Below are 25,992 nucleotides of genomic sequence, written 5' to 3'. Positions count from 1 at the left end.
AGTCTTGCAGTTGGAAATCTAAAGATTTCAAAGGGAAGAAATTATATATTTATCTTGCCTATCTTGAAAAAAAGCCCATCCTGCTGTTATCATTGGCTGTGCACTCACTGTCAATATACTTTGAATTATACCAAGAGAATGAATGAATGAATGTAAAGCACTGATTTTCATGCACACTTTCATGCCCATATTTTCAGTACACACAGCTTGAAAAAGTCTCCCCTTCCCCTCAGTTCTGTTTTAAAATTACCAAACACGAGGGCCACAAAAGTAGGTAGGACGTGATCTATTAAGCTGTAATAAATAGTACAAATGCCAAGGTGTTTTTCTTCAGCTTTTTCTGAAGACTTTTCACTCTGTAGATGCACCTTATAAGAATTGAATATATTTTTTCAATATTTGCCCTTATACATTTAATAGGAAGAAATTTTTATTCAGCAAGCTATTTCTGTTCCAAAGCAATTCAGGACAACCAATGATCTTGTCCTTAATTGTCTGCTAATACCACTCCTTATCATAAAAATAGGCTTTTGCAATTAGTATGTGGGATGGTTGCAGAAAGATGACTTGTACAATACTTATGAAAATATATTCTTGGAAGCCTAAGGAGCAATAGAGCTGATTATTTGAGCTCCAGTGTTCATAAATCGAAGTGAACAAAAGATAATTGGAATAAATTAAGGTCTTTCACTATTGCAAAATGTTTCAAAAGCAGTATTAAATGAACTCACTGTAATGGAGTAACTCCAAGTTTTTAGATATTTTAATCTTTGAGCAGTGTTTTAAATGTCATACTGTTACCTGACCTAAGAAGTGGAAGAATGAACAATCAACTCGCTGGTGAGATGGCTCAGGCTCTGAATAGAGTTAACACATTCCGTTTGAGTTTTTTCTCTCTTTTATGCCTCTGTTGTGTATGGTAATAGGGGAAGCAGTCTTTCTAAAATAACACTTATTCATTTGCACAAAACAATCCGAAAACTGAGCTTTTCTTTAAGAGGTAATTGGAATGTGCTGCCAATGCATTCCTGTGAACCTTCTTAAATGAAACCCATGTGGAGAAGTGAGTCAGTACATTCACATTTCATTCCAGAGTTTAAGCCCCTACAGAGGTGTGAAGTAGCTGACAGGGTGTGAGAGCATTTTCGCTGTTTTTATGCAAATAATCAAACAGAAGATATTATTTCTGTTGCAAAAATCCTACATAATCAGAAAAAGCTTTCTACTCAGTAGTTTCTGAGCGAAACAACAGAAGCAGTACGATGCTAAGTCAGCTGTAAATGAAACATTAACAAAAAATTATAATTAATATAGGGGTTGAATTTTTCACATAGTATGATTTAGTGTGAAGATAAGGGACAATTTAATATTTTACAAATTCAGTTAACAATGCACATTAGAAATTTTGAGACAGTTCTTAGTCATCAAGCTATAAGCCTATAATGATACAAGGAAAATAGGCAAAGAGCTTGAAATCTGGAGGAAACTGAGACAGCTCAGTAGTACCAGGGCAAGAAAAGAAAATCCAGAAAATATCCTGCAATTTCTGATAAGGATTTTGGAATCTGGCAATGAATCCTCCATGGTGGCACAGCACACAAAGTAGCAATAGGGGTTCACTCTGCAGCCTCCTACTGTGTGTCTTAGGGAGAGACTCATGCTAAATGGAAACCTTGTGGTCATTTTTTCCCCTCTTCTCATATTTGCCCCCCACAAAAGAAGGACCTTTCCAGTCCATAAATATGTTGCTTTTGAAAAATAGGGTTTTTTGGGGGGAAAGATAGAGATGAGACAGCAAAAAGTCTTTTTCTCTATCTGTTTTTGGCTTTAAATAGTGGATTTTAGAGCATCTTTGTTCCAGAGGGAATGTAAAGAATGAAAGATTGAGAGATTCAGCTCAGACAGTTTTATAGCATTGAAAATTACTTTGTCCAACTACCACCAGTGGCAACAACAACAACTATTAAAATAAGTGACTTTTTAGAAATGTGAAGTCCTCTTAAGTACATCAAACTTATATTCTCTACTTTAGTCCTTCTCTGTTCACATGTTCCCACCCAAAAATTTCATAAATGTAGTCACTACTTATCTCTAAACTAAGAAAATCTCAGTCCTTTAGGTGATTACACGGTATACCAAGTGCCCAAATTTACATCTGCATCCTCTTTTAGCTCCATTCCTATGCTCTAACTGACAAGGGCCATTGTTTGCAGGCTTTGAAATGTGCTAGGCAGTACAGATTCCCAACAGAGTCTGTGGGAAAACACTTACAGAAATCATGAAGGTGAAGATAGATAATTGCCATCATTCCACAAGTCCAGTTAAGATTTGCTGTCACTGAAATGATGTACAGAGATGTACATAATGTTTTTGAGGCCAGGAGATTTTGGAATTCTGGAAAAAAAATATTTTCAAAATATTTTTAAAGTTCATTTTCATCTCAGTGCTATGAAATTTAATAAATAATTAATTGCACTTTTAAATGTAGCCAATATCAAACTATTTTAATATTTTTATTTTGTGTGACTGCTTCTATCATTGCAAAAAAAAAAAAGGTATCCACACGTAGACACACACATATGTATAAGGAATCCATCTGGAAAACTCTCTTGTTTGTGGAATAACCTGTGGCCCTTTTCCCACATCAGCTGACAGTTCAATACTGCTTGATCAATTTATTTAACTTATGGTCCAAATCTTTTCCTCTTAGTTATCTTGAGTCAAACTTCACTAAGTTCTTGAATGACAAATTCCAGCTCTCAGCAGAAAAAAATATAATATAAAAACCATTTCCACTTCAGTGTGAGAATTCCCTTCAAATGTTACCTGAAACATGAGATTGCAGCCAGCTTTGGGGCACCATAAAACAACATTAGTCAAAAAACCCCCAAACAAACAAAGAATCCTTTTGTTCTACTTGACCTTCCCCATTAGCTCAGAAAGTGCCTGGAACCTTAAGTAAGACGAGTCAGCTGCAATGAAGCAAAAGGTAGTTTTGCTAAATTGTAATTTTTTTTTATTTTTCACACAGTAGGGTTTCTTCTCTTTTGCATGTGTAGAAGTCATTAGAGGAATATTTACCTTTGGAAAAAATACCATCTTCCATCTGATATAAAGGATATAAAGGAATATATATGATATATATATAAATATATATAAGTGGACAAACCATTGGTAAAAATAAATTTTGTACCTGTGTCCTAGAACCTCCCTGCTTTTAAAAATTCAGCATCAGCCAGTACCAGTATGTAACATGAAGCATTGTAATATTTTAAAACAGAATCAACTATGAGAAGAAACTAATCCCTTGCAATTATGGCACGTAATTTGTTGTACCCAGTGGATAGAAGTTATCTTAGTGCTGCCTTAATTACTTGTTGGTTTACAAAAAATGCCCCAAATTACAAAGACTCATTTATTAGCTTGGGGGTAATAAACCTTGCAATCAACCAGGTTTTCATTGTTGCTGTTGTTGTTGTTGTTTTGGGGTTTTTTTTTTAATGTTTGTAAAGAAACAACCAGAACAAAATTATTTTCTAAAATTTTGCTGGGTCTGGCTTGGATGGAGCTAATTTCCTTGATAGCAGCAAGAATTGTGCTGTAGTCTAGATCTGTGACAACTACCTAGTAGAAGTGTGATTGGAAATTTTCATTTGTTCAGTTATATTTTTGAACATTTAGAATAGATTTTTGCGAATTGTGTTTAATAGCTGTCCTATTTGTTATGTTACAAGCCTATTTTAGATGGATTTAAATCATATGAATCAGACTGTAAGAAAACTTCCAAATCTACACAAATAGATTATTTTTGTGTTCCTTCCATGGGTCCTCTGCTGTCAGCATTAACATCTTATAGTGAATAAAACACCCAACTTCCATCTTAACAGAGCCACTTGAACCAGCTCCCACCTCCTGTACAATCTACAAATTAGAACACAGAAATCTGCCCTGATGTGCCTGATCATTTTTGCCATGATAATCTTACATTTTTAAATCAAATGTTATCTCTGATGCTTCTATGTGCAAAAAAATAATATTTTATCATGTTTTTTTAAAACAACAATTATGGGCTTTTTTTGTTGGTGATTTTTCTTTTGTTTATTTTGTTTCTGTTTGGTGTTCTTTTGGTTTTTTTTTGTTGTTGTTGCATGTAATATTTTCTTAATTTGGGTCCCTAATAGAAACTAAAAGGAGAGAAAGGATTTGTTGTAAAGTTCAGTATTTGTTCTTGAGAATATTCACATATCCCCAGCTTTAACCGTATGTGAACTTCATGTTTAAAATGAAGAAAAAGATCTATTGAAACTGTTTTGCTGTATGTTATTTACCACCTTTGTAGTCCTTTTCTCTACCTCATTATTCCTTCTGTACTGATGCTGACTATTTCTTTTGACATCTATAAATTTGACCAGTCCATATGGCATCTGCCCACCTTGGTGTTACCACATTTTCTGAAGTGCCAGATTGTCTTAGTCCTATCCTACCTTATACTGATATTTAGGAGCATCTTTAGAATGTCTTCTGTTTGCTGTGTCTGTATTGCTAACATTTCTTTGACTTTTATTGCTTTAAAAATGATTGGGGTTTTTTTATTAAATTTCTAGCTCTCTTTCCCCAGAAAGTATGAGACAGAAAAATGCATTTGCTGCCAACACTAAAAATAGATTTTTGCTGTGTGGGTTCCTTTATGATATAACATGAACAGTTTCATATATTCCTGGATACTAAAAATGTAGAAAGTAAGTTACTTCCCTTTGTCCTAAAATTTCTTGGACTATTTCTTGTCATCATTGGACAAGAATTTGCAATAATTTAAAAACTCATTGCAATACACATCTTGCAAGCGCTCCCTCAGGGAGACCTCAAACAATTCATAGACACCTGCATCACAAAAAATCAGAGTTTATTCCTAAGCTGTGCAAATGTGCACTAAAGGTCAGAAGTCCTGGGCTTTGTGCAGTGTGTTAAAAGAAATCATCTCTTCCCACAAGAAGTGCTTGCAAGCACTTACTTGATTTCGCCAGCAGAGTTACAGAAGGCAACTTGCATAGACTTTCTCCAAATAAATGCTTAAAAGATTGTATCATTTTTGGTTTTTCCACCCTAGTGAAAAGTATCCCAATAAGAGGGAGGATTTTGTTGATGACACTTACAATGTCATTTACTTCAGCTCAGCAGCATTAAATTTGTTGTGCTCATTTTTTAATCCAGAGTCCATTGTATTAAATATGATGTAGGATAAACTCAGAAGATGAAAGCTTACTAATGCATAAAATTATCTATTTTATAATATTATCTTCTATCTCTGTTACATATTGTCTAGTAATGGGGTTTTTTTGTATTCAATCTCAGAGCACAAAGCTTAATTTGAGATCTCTTTATTCTAAGAACATAACACTTGTCAGGATTCCTTCAAGCCCTTATGAAATATTTCTCCCCATCTGTCTTGCATGGCTGTCTTGAAGTCCTTGATATCCTTATTTTTCAAAATAATGGTCAGTTTGGGCTGGGAGAGTAAAAGAAAGAGAGAAAAAAATATGTTTCACCATCAAATATGTTTGACCATCATTGACTGTGGAGTCTTTGACATTTAATTTAATCCTCTCTACACTGAGCTCCCTCACTAAGAATGGAAATAGAGACACCATATTCATTTCTGTGAAGTATATAAAAAGCAATATCAAAAAATAATAAAATCTTCAGAACAGATCTATGAATATCAATCTCTGCAATCTCGGAATACTTGCTATAAAGACCACTTTGAGATCTCTCAGGTGATATTCAGCACTTGTTATCCCCTTTGTGTGGGACAGCAGGTTACTTTTGGGGTTTTTTTCCTTTTGCCCCTAGCCCTTGCAATGTCCTTTTCTATTATATTTCAATACACTTGAGGATCTAATCAGGAATTTTTTCATTACTAAGACTGTCTGCTCCCACAGATCTAAAAAATTTCATTTAATACTACTTACAAGTGAATTTTAAGTTCCAAATTAATCTATGAAAACCTGTATTTATTTTTATCAGTATTATTAAACAAACTTATGATTTTTGATTGATTAGATCTCTGCTGCCATCTATTTTTATCATAAAAGGTATTGCTTAATGCACATAATAATAATAATGATTTTAATGAAAGCAAGTTATATCTGGCTATGTATTAGTTTTCCTCTTTCATCCCATATACACTGTAAATTTCAAAGGTTGCCTGTTATTAAATAGATATTTTTTTCTTTCTGGTTGGAGAAGTATAGATGAGATTTTTAATGTGTAATTCTATAAGAACACAAACATTCATGTTTGTGTTTTGAAACCTGAAGTTTTCAAAACCCAGAACTTCTTCCCAAGCAGAAGTGTAATGCTTCAATATTTTCAGAAAACTAGACCTGCAAACAAATTCTGTTCTTTATACAACAGAAATTATAGTGATGATCTTGTTTTACTCTAAAATGGATCATTTTCCATAAGAGTGGCCCCACAGGTTTATATTCTGTGGGTTTTATATTTTTTTCCCATTTCTAAGCACAGAATATTGGGAGGCTTTAAACAAAATTTTTATTCAGTCAGGATAAGTACATAATAGTTTGGGTTTTTTTTTCTTTGAACAAAATTATTTGAGTTAGAAGATTTCTCTTTTGTACAAAAATATTTCTCTTTGCTTCTTGTATGGATAATTTTGACTGTAGCTTATTTAGTTCTCTTCTGTTGTATTTGCTTTCTGTTTTGAGAACACAATTTTCCTGAAGTGGTTGATTTCAGATTTTAAAAAAGTATATAGTCTTCATAAGGGTAATCTCTTGGGGTAGACCAAAACCAGAAAGGATAGAGGTCATCAGATTTTATATTATCCTTCTCTTCCTCCTCATCTTCTAGTCTGTCCATCTGCCTGAAGGGAAGAATTCCTAAAATTCTTACATTTCTTAAAATTTTATGTTAATATATTCTTTCCAATAAATGAAAAATAAAATTTATCCTCATTTTTAGGAAAAAAAGTCCTAAAGGTTTTCTCTATTTCGTCTTCTTAAAAAATGCATAGATATTTCCTCTTTTATACTGACTGCAGCTGGAGTGGTAAGCAATATATATGGCTTGTCTGAAAGAAGAAAATAGCGTAGAGGAACTCAGGTTGTTAATTTGCCAACTGCTGGCAGCTCCACACTTGCATCTTGCTTGGCTATGTGTGCATGGAAGAGGCAAAGTAAGTTGCTCTACCTGAAGGAAGAGGGAAAAAAATAATAACACCTTGCAAATTTAAAGAAGCAGTGTCAGAAATCCCATGACTTTGGCCCTTTTCTAGTACAGACCTTCTTTAAGTATTGCATTGGGTTTCTTCTTCATGCTTTATTTTTCTCTTGTGACCTTTGCTTTAGAATGTTTTGCACAATAACCCAGTATGCATTTCACAGTATCATGAAGACAATAAATATTGGTGAGACAGTTTGGACCTAACTCTGCTATAGTTAATGCAAGTAGCTGTGCCTCTGTGGGCTTTAATTTCTTCCTGTGTTACCCATTCTTTAGGATGGGAAAAATTGTGTAGCATAGTACTGTTGCCTTGCATAGCTTTTTTATTTCCTGTCCACAGAAACACTTTAAAAATCACTGTTCATAAACCAGGAAATTTCCTGAACTTTTAAAATCAGTACATATAGCATGGTTACTAGCCACATTCTGTTATATTTAATTTTCTTGAAAAATGTTAGTTATCTTTTGTGAATTCATTGTCTGAAGTGGATTCCATCTCGATGTTTTGCAGTGGTGTTAGCGCTCTCAGAGTATTCCAAGTACTTCAGTAGTGTCATGAAAACAGTTCACTGAGATATTGTGATAAACAAAGTCACTCTTGGAAAATTCATACATAAGATTTGCACACAGTTCCTAGAGCTTCACAAAACCCTAAGACAAAAATGAAAGGCAGACTGAAGAGGTTCTCTTTGTATGTTAGATGACTCTCTAGCCTTGAAAGAGTACTGAAGTTGATTGTTATGGCTGGCAAATTATACTTTTTGTGGAAAGAAAAGTGATAGTTTTCTGTTAAAGCTGTGCTTCGAGAGAGGTGAAAATCATCTTCAGAGATTCCTGAAGATTCTGGGAGCGACATCTGTTTCTAGGGCTGTTTTGCATGGAGATTTATATAACATTCTTTTCTCTATGCAGGCACTTTCAGCAGTGCTAGCTATTCCTTGAATCAGTTGTTTGAATTTCTGACCTCAAAGGAAACCTTTAATAGCCCCTACTGCTGTATGATACCTGAACTTGTTATAAGGGCTTGGAGAAACAGACAATCACATTTCATGTGTAATTCTAGCTCTTAGTCACATTGTGATGTAATGCCAGTCATTTAAGCTTCAATTGCCCAAATATGTGCAAAGTTTTATGAGGCTATATTTGGATATTATGTTTTCATGCTGAGAGGATGCTTATGGTGAGTGTGAGGTCCGGATTGTAGGCACCTAGATTTAGATGTGAAAATGGAGTATATCTGTGAGTGTAAGTTGTCTGTCTCCTGCAATGGTTACTGGAGATTTAGTCTATACACGCAGTGCATAAACAGTATTTCTCACTCCCCTATGGGCCTCTGGTACTGGTTATTTTAAAAAAATTCTTTGGACTTTGTTGACTGCGTGGTTAGATTTCTGCTGGCAAAAAATAGCAGCTTAGATTTTCAGCTCATATTTAGAAATACATAGTTGTGCATAAAAATGTAGGTGTCCTCAGAAGAGGAATGCCACCTGTAGATAATTATTTTTGCACTAAGGAGTTGTGGTGAGGCTGTACATTTGTAATGGCAATTCTTGATCCTCCTTATTGATGATTGATATGATGGAAGAGGAGTAGAGCAGCTGTGCTTGATTAGAACTGAAGAAATTGTTTTTTTCTTGTTTATTTGAAAGCAATAAGGGTATAAATATAAACAAATTGATATGTTTATGTACTCTGGAAGAGATACAGTTAAGACTTTTTATTTTCTGGCTCATATATCAATTTTTAATAAACTGATGAAACAAACAGATTATAAAAAATACAGCACTTAAACTGGTCATTGTGGCAGACCACTGATTTTGCACATAGGCTTAAGCTAAACAGCACTTTCTTTTTAAATTTCCAAGTGTATTACTTGAAATCCTTATCAGAACCACCCAGAACTCAACTCTGTGTGGCTTGAGATCTAGCGCTGCTGTCCTAAATTATATATGATACTAATATGTAGACATTCAACTCTCCAGTTCATCAACTGAAAATGAAAGCATTTATGTTTAATCCTAAGAAGAGAGAGAGCATGCTTATCCCTTGAGAGGAAAAGGAAAAGTCGCTTTCAAGGATTCTACTACTTGATGTCAATCAGCATCAGTGGGGTCTTTATAGGAATATTTGGAAGATACTGGATTGTGCAGAGAGTTGCTGTGAAAGTGTTTGGAACCTTAGGACAGAGGCCCAGAATATGTGAGGCAAAAATTATTTTTACTTTTCTATTCTTATCTTAGAAGAAAAAACAGTGAAAGGAGGGGTGCCTTAGTATGTGGTTTTCTTCCTATACTTCAACTGCAAGCTGATATTATACCTGTATATATATATTAATATAGATATATATAGATATATATACACTCATATGCATGTTTATGTTTTGTAACATGCTCTTTTTATATCAAATAATACATACCTCCATTAAAACTCTGCAGTAAGTATACCACAGGTATGAGAGAGTAATATTTCATACAATTTCAGCACTGGTGTGGGGTTTTCCCCCTGTTATCCCTCCCTCTGTCCCATAGGATTTGGATGACAGAAGGAGGATCCAAAGAGGAATCCACAGATGCTTAAGGATGCTTTTGCTTCACACCTGTTAACAGTCATAACAAAGTGGCAGCAGAATCCTTGCCAGTGTGAAATACACCAACTCACAGGATGAGTGTTTGCCCTGTGACTGTATCAAGTGAATTCAGAAAAGGCTTGACAGTAAACAACCTCCTTGTGCAATGGCTATGTATTTTGGTTTGTAAACAAAGTCAACTCTTCTCAGATATGCAGAGAGATATTAAAATGTGGTGGTGCTGAAGTTCAGGCAACAAGTCGTGATCTTGTGGAATAAGTTTCTTATTAAGCCTTTTCTCAGTAATAGCAAATAGGAAAGAAACTTACTTAGGTACTAGAGTGATGGAGAGCTGTGCACATAAATGTGACATTCTGTAACCAGGAAACCTCCCACAGAACTGGGTGAGTCACTAAAGACTTCAGCCGCATTTCTGTTTTGCAGGTTTGTTTACCACGACCAAGACATAGCACATTCTACCAATGATACTTCTTCAATACATTTTCTAATTCATTTATTGAAATCTGCTTTCTTGTTATAGAACAAACCCACAAAATCCAGAGCAGGAAGCTGCACGCATTTTAAATTGTTTAATGACATTCAAAGCATTTTTGGTATAGCTATAAGGAACATTGACATAACAGATATATAAGAACAGTGAGATATTTGAGAGGAAAAAGATGTTTTGTTCATTCCTGAAAAGCAAACTACTCTTCTTGAGCTTTGCCACAGTCAATGCTACTTAGGCTGATAAGACTTGATAAAGAAGTTAAGAGAAATTTTATGTAAAATCATCATTACTTGTTCTAAACCATAATAAACCATTTTTCTACATTAACAAAGGTTTGTTTTTCTTGTTTGAAAACCCCACACCCTAAAGGATAGTGATTGAATAATTTATTTTGAGCAGTGAAAGGGAGCCAGCTATATAAATCCTGTGAAATGATAATCTGTGCTTTCACATTTTCTCATAAGTGAAAGCTGCATAGCATGTAAGGAAAATCTGGTTCTTTACCTTTTATACCTGTTACAAACAACAGAACTTAAGGTGATGGGAATTTTGCAGGTAAAAAACTGAAAATTAGGTATGAAAAGAGAGAGGATGTGAAAATACTTGTAAAAAACTGGTATTATGACATTTATGTGTCATAATAATACTTAGTAAAGTTTCTAAAAATGATGCTTTTAATATATGAATTTAACTTTGGTGCCTCATAAGTTACTTCTCAGTGATGAGCAAGTTCTTGTGAGCACGTTATTCCAAAGAAAGATCTGATAAAAGATTTCCCTCACTCTGAGACATTTGATAATCTGACGAGAGCAAGAGAGAGGACTAATTTTGGTAGAGCAATAATCTGATTTGCTATAGGGATTACTTTGGTAGCTTGGCAATGAGAGTCTTCAAGTTGTTTTTCAGGAAATATAAGATAGGGGCAATTATGATAATTACTTTGGGAAAAGAATGACAGAGTTCCTGGGTTTACTGTTCTCTTTTTTCTGTGTGTGTTAAAGGCTTGTAGGTTCATAAAATGTGGAGCAAAATCCCATATTTAAAATACCTTTTAAATGCTTTAAAATACTTTAAAAATATGGTCAAAAAATATTTTTTTTTGTGAGATGAAAGTGGAACTGATAATCTATAGTGTTATTAACTTTGTCACTGTAATTATGTAGCTTTAAATATGTGAGCATGGTTTTTCATTTTTAAAAATAAGGCAATAAGGCAAGCATCCATATGATCTGCATTTTTTTTTAAATTGCATTTTGAAATTACCATGTTTTAGGATGCTCTTTCCATCTCTTTGAAGTTGGTTGGAAAAGTATATTCGAGTTACCTCAGTTTCCCTTTCTCTGGGTTCTGTAAAACTCATTATGGAAAACTAATGACTCCCTGTGGCGAGCTGTCCCCAGCCTGCAGCTGGGCTCCCACTTAGCAGGAGCAGCAGCTACTTTGGTAGAAGTTTAGTTGTTGAACACAATATTACATGGTACGGAATGTCCCTGGGGTAGCCCGCTGTGTCACCTCCCAACCTTATCCAAACCTGCAGACTACCCAGGGGAAAGGCAGAGTAAGAATCAGGGAAGGCCTTGGTGCTGTGCCAGCAGTGCTGAACAATAACTAAAACATTGGTGAGTTGTCAACACTTTTGTTCATAAATTTAAAACGCAGCATGCAGGTTGGTATTATAAAAATTAATAAAAATTAACTCCATCTCACCCAAATCCAGTATTCTACTCTTACAAGAAACTGCTATAGAGTTGCTAAGTATAATTAGCCCTAATTTGTTTAAAGTTTTGTCACAACATATGGTCAAAAATCTTGAAAATCTGGGATTAAAATCGTTGTTGTTTATTCATATGGAGTAAGGGAAGAAAGAAACAGTCACAGATTTCACAGTTCTAGCATTTACTCCAATTGGAGTGATATGCCCACAGGCTGCAGCTCCCACTTGTATTAGCTGTACAATAAATTATTAGAAATCTAAAGATTTGCTCTCATACCTGGCAGGTTTAAGTTACGCATGATTCCAGTATGCACTGTGAGAAACCTTTATATGATGATATTGTGCATTATTTGACTGGCTACAAGAGACATAAGGGTTGAATTTGTCATAAATATTAATCAGAGATTAATGAGCAGTGGGAGGTCTCTACAGACTAAGCTATATGAGAGGAAATTTTGAATTGAATATTTCATCCACTATATGTAAAACATGCTAGAAAAGTGAAGGTGTTCTCAACTAATCCTTGCTGTTTTCCTACAGCCTAATCATAAAACCAGAGCTAAATGAGCAGAGGTGACAGACACAATTTAATGGCATGATTATAAGAGGCTGTATTTTTTTTTAATCCTTTTAGGTAGCCAAGTGCTTTGGAAAGTTACAATGTTATGGCTACTTTGGGGATTGGGTTCCAGCTCTTTAGAACATGGAGTAGTAGTGCAGACTTCTTTACTCAGATTTGATAGCTTTCCTTTACTCAGAATAGAAAGAGAAATCTTGGGATAGTCAAAGCTCAGCACATGCACTTACAGATTTGGTTTGCAGAGATCTCATACAAAAGTCTCACTAATATAAATTTTGTGAAATGTCCCTATTTTGCTGGTGCTGTAGATAACACTGGAGGATGATGTTTTCTTACCCCATTTTATTACATACAGCTTTTTTGCATCTCCCAATCTATTTACCTGTGCAATCCAAAACTATCATCTTATTGACTTGCAATATTTTTTCTTTCAAATTTGGTAAGTACTATTTTTTTAAATAGTTGTTCTTGTCTCCTTCATCAGAAAGATGAGATCCAATCTAGCAATGGAAGCAGAGTTAATAATCTGACACTGCTATGCTGAGATGGTTCATAATGCCACAGAGAAGGGAAGAGAGATTCATCTGTTACTTAGAAGGCAGCAATTAGGCTATGCAGAGTTGACTGAAATTTGTTTGCAACTGATCTTTGCTGTGTGTAAACAGGTAACTGTTCTGAAGCAGGTCTCTGTGGTCTAACACCATTTCCTCAGCCTATCCACCATGATCTTGCACAGTTAGATCAATAAACCTCAAAAGAATGACCATGCAGCCTTAGAACATCTTTCACCCTGCTATATAGCTTTTATAGTTGTAATAGTACAAGCAATTCATAAACCTTCTGAATTTGGAGATCAATGTGTTGTCAAGGACGATGCTCATTTTTAAAATATACATGTGTATGAAAGATTGTAATTGTAATATTATTAGTAACTCGTGAATTTCACAATTACTTAAGGTCAGACACAGTGTAAGACAAGTTTTAAAAAACCGCTGTTTTCTATACAGTGGATGGAAAAGTGGCATCACAACCTTAGGTCTGCAGAAGGGCAGATTCCTCTGCATTTTACTTGTGTGTGTCTCTGTGGGCTAAGGGATTGTGTCCAATCGCAGTCATTTCATGAGATTTAAAGCGCTTGGTTGCTTCTTTTCAGGCATTGGAATAAAGCAAAAAAAATTGTGTTTCATATATCCATCAGCTAGAAAAGGCCATGAGAACATTTTCTCTGTCTTCTGCATGTACTTTAGCTGTTAAACATTTCAAATAGTCATTCAGCGATTCAGATAATGAATCTGATATTTTTAAGCTACATCTATTTATCCAAGTAGATGGTGGTATAATCTTCACCTAGAGAGTCCCACCACCAAAAATTCATCATGTCCATTGTAGTTGGTTGCAATGGTATATTGTTCCCATTGTTAGGAAAAATTACCTATTCCCAATTTAAAGTTTTCTATTTTCAGTATGAAACCATTTTTATATTGGACTCAGACTCTTGCATGAAACCATTGTCTCTATTCCTCAAATAATTTTGAAGTTTTTCCTTGCCCCTAATTTTTTTTATTCCTTTTCAAAAGGGCAGAAATGAGGAAAAAAACCCATAAAGCATTCTTAGTTTAGTCTCCCCAGTGTAGAATACAGGTGTGTTGAAGTGAGTATGTTGTACTATTCTTACCTCTTTTTTGGTATAACCTTAAGGACTTTACAGAGACTTATGGGCCTTGGTTTTATTTTTGACTCATTAGACTCATATTTCATATCGATTTGCATGTCTGCTTTGAGCACTAAATCCTTTTATAGCTGCTACTTTTTATGATATTGTTCTGTGTTCATGTCGTACATTCCTCATTCACACATGAAGCTGCTCAACTTTACACTTGGCCATCTTTGAACACATTTTGCTTGAATGAGCAACTGACTATAATGATTTTACTGTCATTATTTACAACCTTAGTGTCATGGACATTCATAGACATTTACATCCAAATCATCTGTGAAAATTTTATGAAGTATCAGCTTTTGTACCAAGAAGTTTCCTGTAGAATGATGATTCTGTATTGACAACTACATTTTATTACAGATAAATTATTTTTCTTTCAGGTGTGAGTTTTTATTCCAAGAAAGCTATGCCCTCCTTATATTCAGTTACCTTCAGAAAGTTTTCTAATAAAAAAATTAAATTAGGTTTGTCTGACAAAGTTAATTTTTTCATAAACCCATGTTGACTGTGTTATATTCATGATTTTCTGTAACTCATTCTCATATCATCTATTTTATTATTTCCCTTGGATATGCATCAAGCTGTTCAGCTTAGCTGGGATACCTGACTTCGTCTTATGAATATTTCAACAATCTTTTTTTTTCAGACTTTCTAAATTTTCCTGTTATTCTGAGATTTATTAAAATGCTAAGAGCTAGTCAACACTTTCAAAATTATGAGGAACAAATTGTCTAACCTGACAGATATATATCCCTATAAAAAATCAGTTTATCACCTTCCTCATTTGCCAGTGGCTTGTAAAGTACTTTCTCGTCTTAGATAACAAAAGTATATTTTCCCTCCTTTTTTTCTTTCTGTTGGGTTTGTATTTTTTTAAACCATACCACACATGAAATTCTTAGCTTTTCTTATCAGTTTTCTTCACTTCCCCTTTTCCCTTCTGTACCTTCCCTCCAGACCTTCATTACTTTTTCCATCCTTACGCCTCTGCCTGGCAATTCTCAGAGACTGAGGATCAGCCTCACAAACCTCACAGGCACAGGAACCTCTCTCGATTTGTTCAGCTTCTCAAAACTCCAGCCACACAGCTCTCGCTGAGACAGGCAGACAAACATATGAAACACACAGCTTGCAAAATCCTTTCACACCCAAGAAGACTGGCAGCTTTAAATTATTCCAATCCCCCCCATCTTTTTATCTGTATTGTTGGTCTGTTAGGGTATTTGCATCCCTGTCCAGCTTTACTGAATTTTAATTGGAGCACTGAAACGTTGCAGGCAGTATGACAGCCAAGAAAGAATTGTTTAAACAGTAGTATTGATGAAATCCTGTTAGTTCTAATAAATTGCTTTTGGCAGCTATACTCCTGGTTTTGGGAAGGGTAGATCCTTCATGAAATTTTACCAACTTCTCTCCCAGCCAGGTCCAAAGTTCTGTCTATTTTTAGCAATCAAAAACATTATTTTGATGGAGTGATTTTGTATGCTCTTATTCAAAATTATATATTTTTATATGTTTTCTTCTGACATCTGTCTCTCTAATACCTCAGTTGCAATAGTAACCTGTAGCATGATAGGTTAGAAAGCATGCTGGCCCTTAGATAACCTATATTTTCACCTGGACTATGCCAATGGATTATTATATAGCCTTAGGCCTGTCATTCCGCTTTCTTTACCCTCTGTATTATCTGTACAGTGCTTTGAAGTCAGTAACTATAAACTGCTATATATGTTCTATACATTATTCTGCTCACATAACTGATCTCTCAGGGTATGCAGCTCCAGAAACATTACACTGTGGGCTAATTTTACATCTGTGTCCAAAGCAGTGACTTTTTAAAATTTGAACTAGAAAACATTATAAAGCAAAAAGTCTTTTGCATGTTAATGTTACAAGAAAATTGAGTTATATTTTATCAGGGCTAGAGAAGACAGTTCTCTAAGGAAGGATGGAGAGCCTATCTACCAAACCTTTGTTTCCAATTCAAAAGTAAATAGAATGCAATGAATAGCATGGGTAGCTGTAAATAATTGTGAGTTGAAAATAAATAATCACTGAAAAAAATGCATTAAACTGCTCTTTGCACACTTTATAAGTAAGATACATTGTAAACAGGCATTCAGGTATAACTGATTATCAGAATACGTATGGTTAGCTGCTGTAGCATATAAAATCAAGTTCCTTAATAGCTCCAAAGCAAGGAACAATAAATTTCTCAAGTGCAATAAAAATAAAACATCAGATAAAGTGGGTAAAATGTTGAAGCCAGTTTCTATAATTTTCAGTTAAACTCAATTACTAAAGCTGAAGCCACTGTTTACATCCCAGGAAGACTGTCCACAGTACTGTAAACTTTTTACTTGTGGCATTTTGAACTGTAAACTGAATATTACTAGGAGATAGATAAAGCTATAAAAGAAACTAGTACCCTTATGTTATCAGCTGATTTGTTTTAAAATGTGTTTGTTGACTAAGTCTGGAGCTCTGGAGACCCTTGCTGTGGATAAGCATAATTTTTATTAAGTCTGTTTGTGCTAGTGGGCAGGTTTACATCAACATTCTTCTGTGGCTCGTAAGTTATTTCATTCACCCTAACCAGGTTACTCAACAAAAAGCCTTTAAAGGATCCTAATTATTCCACAGTAGCTAAATTTATCCTAATGACATGCATTGGGGAGTGCTTATGCAAAACTTTTGAGTTTAGGGGATTTGTGTGAGACTAGGTAATGGGAAGCTGGAGTACAGCCCAGTGGCAGTGTCGTCTGTGGGCAGGGCTAGATGCCCAATGTGAGTCTTTCCACATGTGCCGTTGATGCTACCCCTAGGGAAGGTAGACAAGACCATTTCTTTTAACCTTAGACAACACATTCACATTTGGTAATCAAAGATTTTATGTAACCTGTCACTATAGGACACAAAATAAAACAATGCGGACACACAGCTCTCTAAGGTAAAAAAGAGGGAAGTTTTATTTCTGACTCTAACATGTATAGATTTCCAAAAGTGACAGTGGACTGGAGGGTGACAGTGCCACCTCTCCAATGACACTGGACAAACTAATAGTCTATCAAATTTCTTTTCCTTCATGAAAGAATGCAAAACAATAAGTTATTTACATAAAGTGCGTGAGTAAGTTTGTTACAAGAATGTAAACATCAGAAGGCTTAGAAAAACTTAAAAAAACAGGGTGACATGTAACCAAAGTAAACATGGGTTAAGTGTCCCTGTGGTTCAAAAACATACATTCTGGGAATAATATCTGAGAAACAAAGATTAGTAACTTATATATTCCTCTTGAAATCAATAACATTTGGATGCAAAACAATCACATAAATTGATCATTAACACTGCTTAATCAAATAATCATAAGCAAGGCAGATTTCTTTGAATCAAATTGATTTAAATACTTCATTTTAATCACAATTTAAATCAGCAAGTAAGATTTGCTGATTTAGATAATTGATGATAATCTTGTCTTGCATTTGTATTTTAGAAGAAGGTAATTTTTATGACCTGGAATAATCTTTAGAAAAAAATGAATTGTCAAGCAGCACAAAAATTTCTCCTTCTTGCATGATATATGATAAATGCAAAAAAATTGTTTTAAAATATATCTATTTAGATTTTCAAATTTGTTTAGGTTTTTACCAGTTTAAAACATATATATTTAGATTTTTAAATTTGTTTTGTGGTGGAAAATGGTTAAAAATTCATTTGGGTATTTAAAAAGATTACCTTTTTTTTAAAAAGAACACTTATGTTTTCTGTCATGCAGGATAGAAACTAAAGTGCAACTTAAAACATGCAGTCAAATTTTAAGTCTTTTTCCTGAATTAAATAAAGGTACCATGAAATGTGATGGACAGATATATAGAATAAAATGTATCAAATATATTCAAATGTTGAATGACTGATTTTTTTTTACAGAAGAGAATTTGTTACTATTTTAATACAGTTTCCGAAAACAACAGGCCTAATATTAAAAAGCATTTATAGATTTAGTCATGTAGATGATGACTGCTGTATTTTCAACATAACAGTAAGGATTTGGTCACTGTTCATGTGTATTGGAAAATTTCACTTGCATATATGTCTGTACCTATGTAAGCTACAAACAACTCAGTGAGAGCCTTTTCTTTCACTTTTAAAAAAGATTTCCTGATTTTTCCCATGACTATATATTGGTATGCTGAAAGAGAAAAATAATGTTTTTAAAGACAAGGTCAGCTTGCCAGTCTAAAAAAAAAATGTACTCTGTGTTTGCAACTGAAATTGAGATCAAAAGTAGTTAAAGCAAAAACTCTCTGCACTGTGTTCTCTTATTAAAATAGATTAAATAATATTATAAGAGCTTAAAATTAAGTTATTCAGTCATAATGTCATCACATTGACCTTAAAATTAGGTATTTTCCCTTTATCTTCTGGTGAATACTGATGTTCCTGGATAGTTCACTGATTGTTGCTTTACATTGTTATGTAAAAACACAATCAATAAGCCAATTCCATTGTCCTTTTGTAAGCACTGCTCATGTGTCTAACACTGGTTATTAAACACGGAGATGTGAAATGCCAGTGTTGTTACCTATTTAACCTTTTCTATTACAGGATGATTTTGTACATAATACAGCATAGGTCTCTTTCTTATAGCTGAAAAATACTTACAATTAATAATGAAACCAGGAATCAGTGAGTTAATGGCTGCCCAAAAAGATTAACAGATATAATGTTGCCAAAAAATCTAAAAATCAAATTCTGCCTGATGATCCTTTTCTTTTCTCTGTGACAGAACAGCAGACATCATGACTAGAAAAATAACAGTATCTTGAGTAAATGATCTGGACATAACTTCCAGAAAAGCTCACTCACACTTTCCTAACCAAGATGATTTAATTCATAATTAAAGACAAAATTGATCTTATAATCAGATCAAATTGTAATTGTGGACAGTGTGATTCACACTGAGCCTTTTGGGCAGAATTTGCACTAGATGAAATCCTAAGGTCCCTAACAATTGAAATGGTTCTTTAGTTCTGTGCTTTTATGATACTGAAGCAGTATGCAAGGATTTTTGAAGGTGGAGCTAAAATTGAAAGTCTTCTTACATCAGTTCAGTAGAAAGTACAAATGTAATTCACCCTACCTTATGCTGAGGAACTGCCTGAACAATGTCCTGAAACTTTTTTTGCCTGTTTCTTTGTCAGTTCACTGATTAGTAAGTACACTGGGATTACAAGTATAGTGTGAAAATTTTGTGGGATTGTCAACTCAATTGTTGGAACATTCTGGCTGTCATATGGCTTTATATTGAAAGGATGTGAAAGGTATTTTTAGATTAGATTTATCATCATGCAGCCTCATTTTCAGGATCAAAGATTCAGAGGAAAGTGCCAAGAAATGTGCCAAAAGAAAACAGCTGTTTGGGGAAAGTGCTGTGTAAGCTACTTAGATAAGTAAAGCTAATATACTTTCAGATCACTCCATAATATTTAGAAGTATCTTCTTTGCATGTATATATAGTCAGTTGATTGTGCAGTCAGAACATATACGTTACCATTAAAGAACAGTGATATAGTTTATATTAAAAGGTTACAATCAATCAGCTCTAGGATTTTAAAATGTAACCATATTATTCATGTTCAGTGAAAGTTTCTTGATGTATGGAAGAGCATAAAGGATCATTGAAATTGTAAGAAATATGGTGTTTGGGTAATTAGGAGGCATAAACCTAAATCCTTTTATGATATTCATTTCTATTGAATTAAAATAAGGAAGATTCAGATAATGATCTGAATAACAATGAGCGCTGGGTTAAGCTGGTGTTCCCAAGTAAGTCGAAGAGCTCTATGAACTGAATTCAAATATGTAGGATGTGGTATCTATTGATACTTAATCTTTTTCTCCTTCCTGGCTTTTGTACAAGTTAGACGTGAATAGATATAGAAAGTAATGGTTTACTTTTTCCCTTGCGTCAATAGGAAAAAAAGAACTTTCCCATTAATCAAATAAATGGGTTTTAGGCATTTTTTTAATACATTCTAAATTACAACACTAAAAATAAAATATTATGAACTCCTTAATATCTGAAATATCTGAAGCTGAGATGTATAGCAATACACTGCTGCACATATTATCTCCTTTGCTATGGTGTCTTTCCCCACTCATATATTATGCACACAGTAGCTCTGACTTTGGTTTTGTGCTTTTCCTTTCAGGTTTGGATATATTCTTCATAAGGACGAGCCCATGCTCCAGAAAATTGATCTAGAAACGATGTCATACATCAAGACCATTAGTTTAAAGGATTATAATTGCATTCCCGAGTCACTGGCTTACACACATCTTGGAGGATATCTTTTTATCTGCTGCAAGCCCGACACCACCGGGGCTGTCCTGCCGCAGCTCATCGTGGACAGCGTTACCGACTCCGTGATCGGATACAACGGCGACGTGACGGGCACGCCGCACGTCTCTCCAGATGGACACTACCTGCTCAGCATTGACGATGCTAAAGGCCTCCTCAGGATCCAGTCCATAACAGTGAGAGGGGAAATACAGGATGCGTTTGACATTCACACCAATTTGCACATATCTGATGTAGCTTTTCAGCCATCCTTCACTGAAGCTCATCAATACAATGTCTACTGCAGCTCCAGCACACAAACTGATGTTCTCTTCATGGAGCTCTCTTCTGGCAAGGTGAAGATGGTGAAGAGTCTGAAGGAACCCATGAAGGCAGGTGAATGGCCTTGGAACAGTAAGAACCGTCTCATAAAAGACAGTGGCCTTTTTGGTCAGTATCTCATGACCCCTTCCAAGGAATCTCTGTTTATCCTGGATGGACGGCTCAATAAATTAAATTGTGAAATCACCGAAGTTGAGAGAGGCAACACAGTAGTTTGGGTTGGAGAAGCGTAAGAATCTGTGTTAGATATTTACTGAGTTCATAGTTTTACAGTACATTGCACTTAAATTACAGCATTCTTCAAATTTACACAATTTTAATTTAAAATTGTTAGGCCCTTCTATACCTGTTATTTCTTTGACATGTACACAATTTGAATCAGCTTCCACATAAAGTGACTAAAAAAATGATGGCTAATAGTACTCCTTATTAATTATCAGCTGAGATTGTGTTGTTTGAAATAACTAAATATTGAAATTTATGATAAGTATAATAAATTAGTGTAAAAAAAGAGAAAAAATCAAAAAAGCTTCAGGAATTTTAATATGATACTTTGCATTTGTAAATGGAAGACTTAAATATTATTCAAATTTTGGGGTTTTTTTGCTTCAGACACAGAACAAGAGCTGTTGTACAACAGCCTTTGACTCCTTAAGCTGAAATGTTATATCCTGTCCAGTCCACTCTTAAATCTTTTTGTGCCTTGAAGCGAAAGTCTCACAAGAAAGACAAACATAGAAATTATAAAATTTATTCCCACTGTGGCTACAGGATTGCTTGTCCTTGGAAAGAAAGTTCTGCTATCAAATTCCAGGTGACAAGTTGTGCAACATACATGGACAGGAAAAAAAGAAAAAGAAGAATTGTATTTGCAGTGTTTTCTGATCACTGCATTTTGGAGTTTATTTTTATGGTGTCTTAGTTGAGAAAGCTGCTTGCAGAAGCTTTACCTTTTTTTAGAAAATATAGATGCTAGGTTTTTCAGCTGTCACAGGGTGTCATCAGCAAGGAGTTTCAAGCCTACTGAAAAGAAATATTGCACATCCTTTCAGAATATACAACATTCTTAAAACCTGGCATCACAAAGCTTCACTTATATCATTGAGGAAACTGTTAATTAAACATAAATAAAATGCATTTTAAGAAAATGAGAATTCAAAGAACTGAAGTCTACAACCAGTAGATGACATTTTTGCTTATTCATTGTACCATTGATTCCTATTTGTTAAACCATTTGGTTAGCTCTACAGATTTTCTAGTTCTTGGATCCAACTGGATTAGTGCAAAAAAAAAGGACAAAAACAAACAACAAAAACTTTGTATTTTTTATAGTTTGTTTACTTAGTATTCTAATATAACACTGGTTAAACATGTAAATGGGAAAAATAAGATTCCCAGAAGTAGAATAAGAAGTCAATAGAAAGCCAGCAGTGAACATCTATCCAGACTCAGAGCAATGACTTAGAAGTTTAAGAGTATTTTTATTTTTATTATGTTTTTGCTAAAGAATGCTTATAAGCTCTTAAAATGACCTCCATTTACTGAAGGCAATCAGAAAAAAAATATCTTTTTTTAAACAAAGTTTTACTGCAATTTAGATTGTGTAAAATTGCTTTGAAATCTGGACTTTTCTAGCATTTAATCTTGTGTGCATTGAGCATTCTGCCCTGTGTGGTACAGTAGATCTCTCTTTAGCTTGAGCGAACCTCCTGGTAAGTAGCTTTAACTGAGATAAAAATTTGCTTACATTTCTAGCTACTGAATCTATTTTCCTTTTTAAGAACTCATCTCCATTGTGAACAAACAATAATCATGTAAACTGTCTGTTACTCAATTGCAGTAGTCTGTCTCATGCAGTTTTTGTTCTGTAATTTATACCATGTGAATGTTCTGTATGTAGAAAATGCTTGATAAAAGGAGAATAAACCCCATAAATTTTAAACAGTCCTGACTTTGGTGAATCATCCAATCAGCCAGTGAGCTGGCAAGTAAAACTGACTATTCAAAGCACCTATTATTTTAAATAGATGTATGAAAATAGATGTATTTATATATATGCAAAATAATATGTAGTGTGGAAAGAAAATTTTTTAGAAAAGCTTAAGTAAATGTAGAAGTTTCCTTTGTCTGCTACAAAGGAAAGCTCATCTTCTACAACAGTCTCATTATTAGCACATCTAAAGCACAAGTATAGGCTGAGTGGGTAATGGGTTGAGGCAAGCCTTTGGGAGAAAAACTTGGGAGTGTTTTTGGATTAAATGCCCAATATGACTTAGCAGTGTGCGTTTGCAACCCAGAAATCCAACTCCATCCTGGTCTGCATCAAGTGAGACATGGCCAGCAGGGCCTTCAATAATTCTACTTCTTTTTTGACAATATTGTCCAGACTGTGTGTGTAAACAATGGCCACAACTTCTCACTGCTGTTTTCTCAGTGAAGTTAAACAAATATTAGATCACCATGGTTGCTTTCATAGCTCTTATAGTTGAAGTTCAACTTTCTCAAATTCAGGTGGCCTGACTGAAAGCTTTAATCTGAATGAAGGGAAGAGCTGGAACCTGTTTCCATTTTTTGCTAGCAGCTCTATGAGGAAAGCTGATGTAAGGAGGCTTTTTCAACCCAGAGAGGCAACATCTCCAGGGAGGCCTAACAGTAGCCTGCCAGTACCCATGAGAGGTTATAGCAGAGACAGGGTTCAATTCTTCACAGCTGTGCAAGACAGCAGCATAGATTAAATCAAGAGTTTCAGGCTGGATGTAAGGAAGAGCTGTGATGACAGTCAAGCATGGGAGCAGGTTTGGAGAGACTATGCAGTCTCCATCCTAGGAGTTTATTAACACCTGTCTGGATTATGCCCATCTGACCTTTAGTGCAACTGGCTGTGACTAGCAGTGTTGGACTAGAGACCTGCCAAGTGCCCTTCAAACCTCAGTTGTCCTGTGATTCTATCATTACAACTTGAGGATGGAGACATAATTTGTTTTATTTGTGTAAATTTCTGATTGAGTTTAATGTGAAACCTGCATGTGTTATGGTTGGGCTAAAGTATGGCCTAAGCAAAACTCAAAAAACAGTATCTTTTGTCACTTGAAATCCTTAGCTCGGAACATTTCACTTTAAATCAAGAGCATTCTCATTTACAATCTGAAACATGCTTCTTGGATTCCAGGAAATCCTAAGCTGATTGTAGAACTTGCACAGGATGAACTATGCAGAGGTAAGCGCTCCTTTTGATGTATCTGAAAAATAGCTATGGCAGTGGGAAGGAGGACTTGAGAAAACCATTGTAGATAAGATCTGAGTTTCCAAATGTAAACACAACCACTTAAGTGTATCCTTAGTCAAGATTTTCTAGTAAAGCTTTTCTAGGCATTTATACTATGGTGCAGTAGTGGAATAAAATGATCTGTTAACTTACTAATCAATTTTAGATGGGAGAGCTCTTGTCATAACTAAGGTTGTGTCTTCAAAAGAATCACCATAACACAGGCCAAGTTCTGTTCACTTTTCATCAGTTTGTCATTTGCATTTTGGTCTTCATTTTAAGCAGTTCCTAAAGAATGCTGCTGATAAATTTGTTTTGAGGTTAGCAGCTAAGATGCAGAACACAAGAATTTTTAAAAAGACATATTTAAGCATTATTTAGCTGTAATGATCCAGAAGTATAACTTTTTTTTTTTTGTGAATACTGTTGTTAAATGAGAAAAAAACTTAGTAACAACTTTGTATCTAAAAATCCTAATTTTAGCCGAGTTCAGAAAGTGACAAGATAGAGGATATGAGGTGAGAGAGTGGAAAAAGTCATCCAGCACATACATACACTAATTAGAGTGATGTGAGATGGAGCCCAGCAGTTGAGAACCTTTGCACTTGCACCACACTGACGCTGCTTCACTGTGACCAGTCTCCCCACAATGGAGGAAGACTTGGAGGAGAAGGGCAAAAATAATGAGCTCAGGGAAGAATATCAGGAGTTACCAATTATTGTAAAGAAAGCTGCATTTTTTAGGGGGACTGAAAAGTAAACTTTGGCTTAGATACACAACTGTACCATGAGTCATCAGGTTGTATAAACAGCTTTTCCTGAGATAATTAGTGGGAGACTACTGTTCTGGGCTAGCCAGAGCAGCATGGGGGCAGAAAGTGTGTGTGTGACTCAACTTAAGGTTGAGTTTGAAAACTGGCCAGCTACTAAAATTAACTTTGAAGAGAGCAATGGGCTTGACCTGGTTCATCTCTTGTACTCCTTTCTGGTGCCTTGACACACGCAGCACCATAGTGATGAGAATACAGGGACTGGTAATGGGAACCATGTTTGCATGGCGATTCAGCTGCCTATTGCAATAGCTGCATTGTACTTCTGGTGTGATTTCAGTGTGCTGCTGTAATACTCTAGGAAATCAAAATGTCATAAAACAACAGTTATATAAAGTAAATTTGGTATTAAACTTTAAATCCTCCTAGTGTGGAACCTCTTAAAGAACCTAGTCAGAGGGCGTCCAACTCCTACCTCCACATGCTATCAGTCCATTTTATGTAATACTGGAACTTTTTAAAAAATTAAAATCAGCTCTTACAGTGCTTCATGGCATCACAATAAATAAATTTGGAAGAAATGGGTGAAATCCTACTTATGCTGATGTTAGGAGCATTTCATTTTATAGCCAGTGAGTATGGCATTATGCAGAACACAGAAATGGCAGTAAAAGCAGTGCGGTGAACTGTTTCCTTGTTATATTAAGGAAGGAAGAGATTCTGACAAGTTTGTAACCAAGAGTTGAGATCATCATTTAGCATTCCTTTACATTCCTTAGCACAGGTAATTCAACTTCCAGATTGTTCAAGGGGTTTTATGTTTTTGCTTGGATTTGAAGGGTGTTGATGGGATTTTTTGGGGGGGCAGGGGACAGGGGTTTTTTGGGTTTTTTTGTTTCAATAATAAGAAATTTTCGGAGAAAGTACTAATAAGACTATGTG

At 34.9% G+C, this 25,992-nt stretch overlaps 1 protein-coding gene across 5 annotated transcripts in view; it reads left to right on the top strand.

Annotated features, from left to right (window-relative positions):
- The window catches only part of FSTL5 (follistatin like 5), a 270,409-nt gene extending 247,452 nt beyond the window's left edge, over positions 1–22,957 (top strand). For all 5 annotated transcript variants that reach the window (XM_074541193.1, XM_074541192.1, XM_005486310.4 and 2 more), the window contains one exon: positions 20,546–22,957. In XM_074541193.1, coding sequence (XP_074397294.1) covers positions 20,546–21,248 — 703 coding nt within the window. In that variant the 3' untranslated portion in view covers positions 21,249–22,957. The remainder of the gene's footprint in view (positions 1–20,545) is intronic.
- The last annotated feature ends 3,035 nt before the right edge of the window (positions 22,958–25,992 follow it).

This window comes from Zonotrichia albicollis, chromosome 5 (assembly GCF_047830755.1).
Source record: "Zonotrichia albicollis isolate bZonAlb1 chromosome 5, bZonAlb1.hap1, whole genome shotgun sequence".
Classification (NCBI taxonomy): Eukaryota; Metazoa; Chordata; class Aves; order Passeriformes; family Passerellidae; genus Zonotrichia; species Zonotrichia albicollis.
The sequence above is the reverse complement of the archived record's forward strand: the minus strand, read 5'-3'. Positions and strand labels throughout refer to the sequence as shown.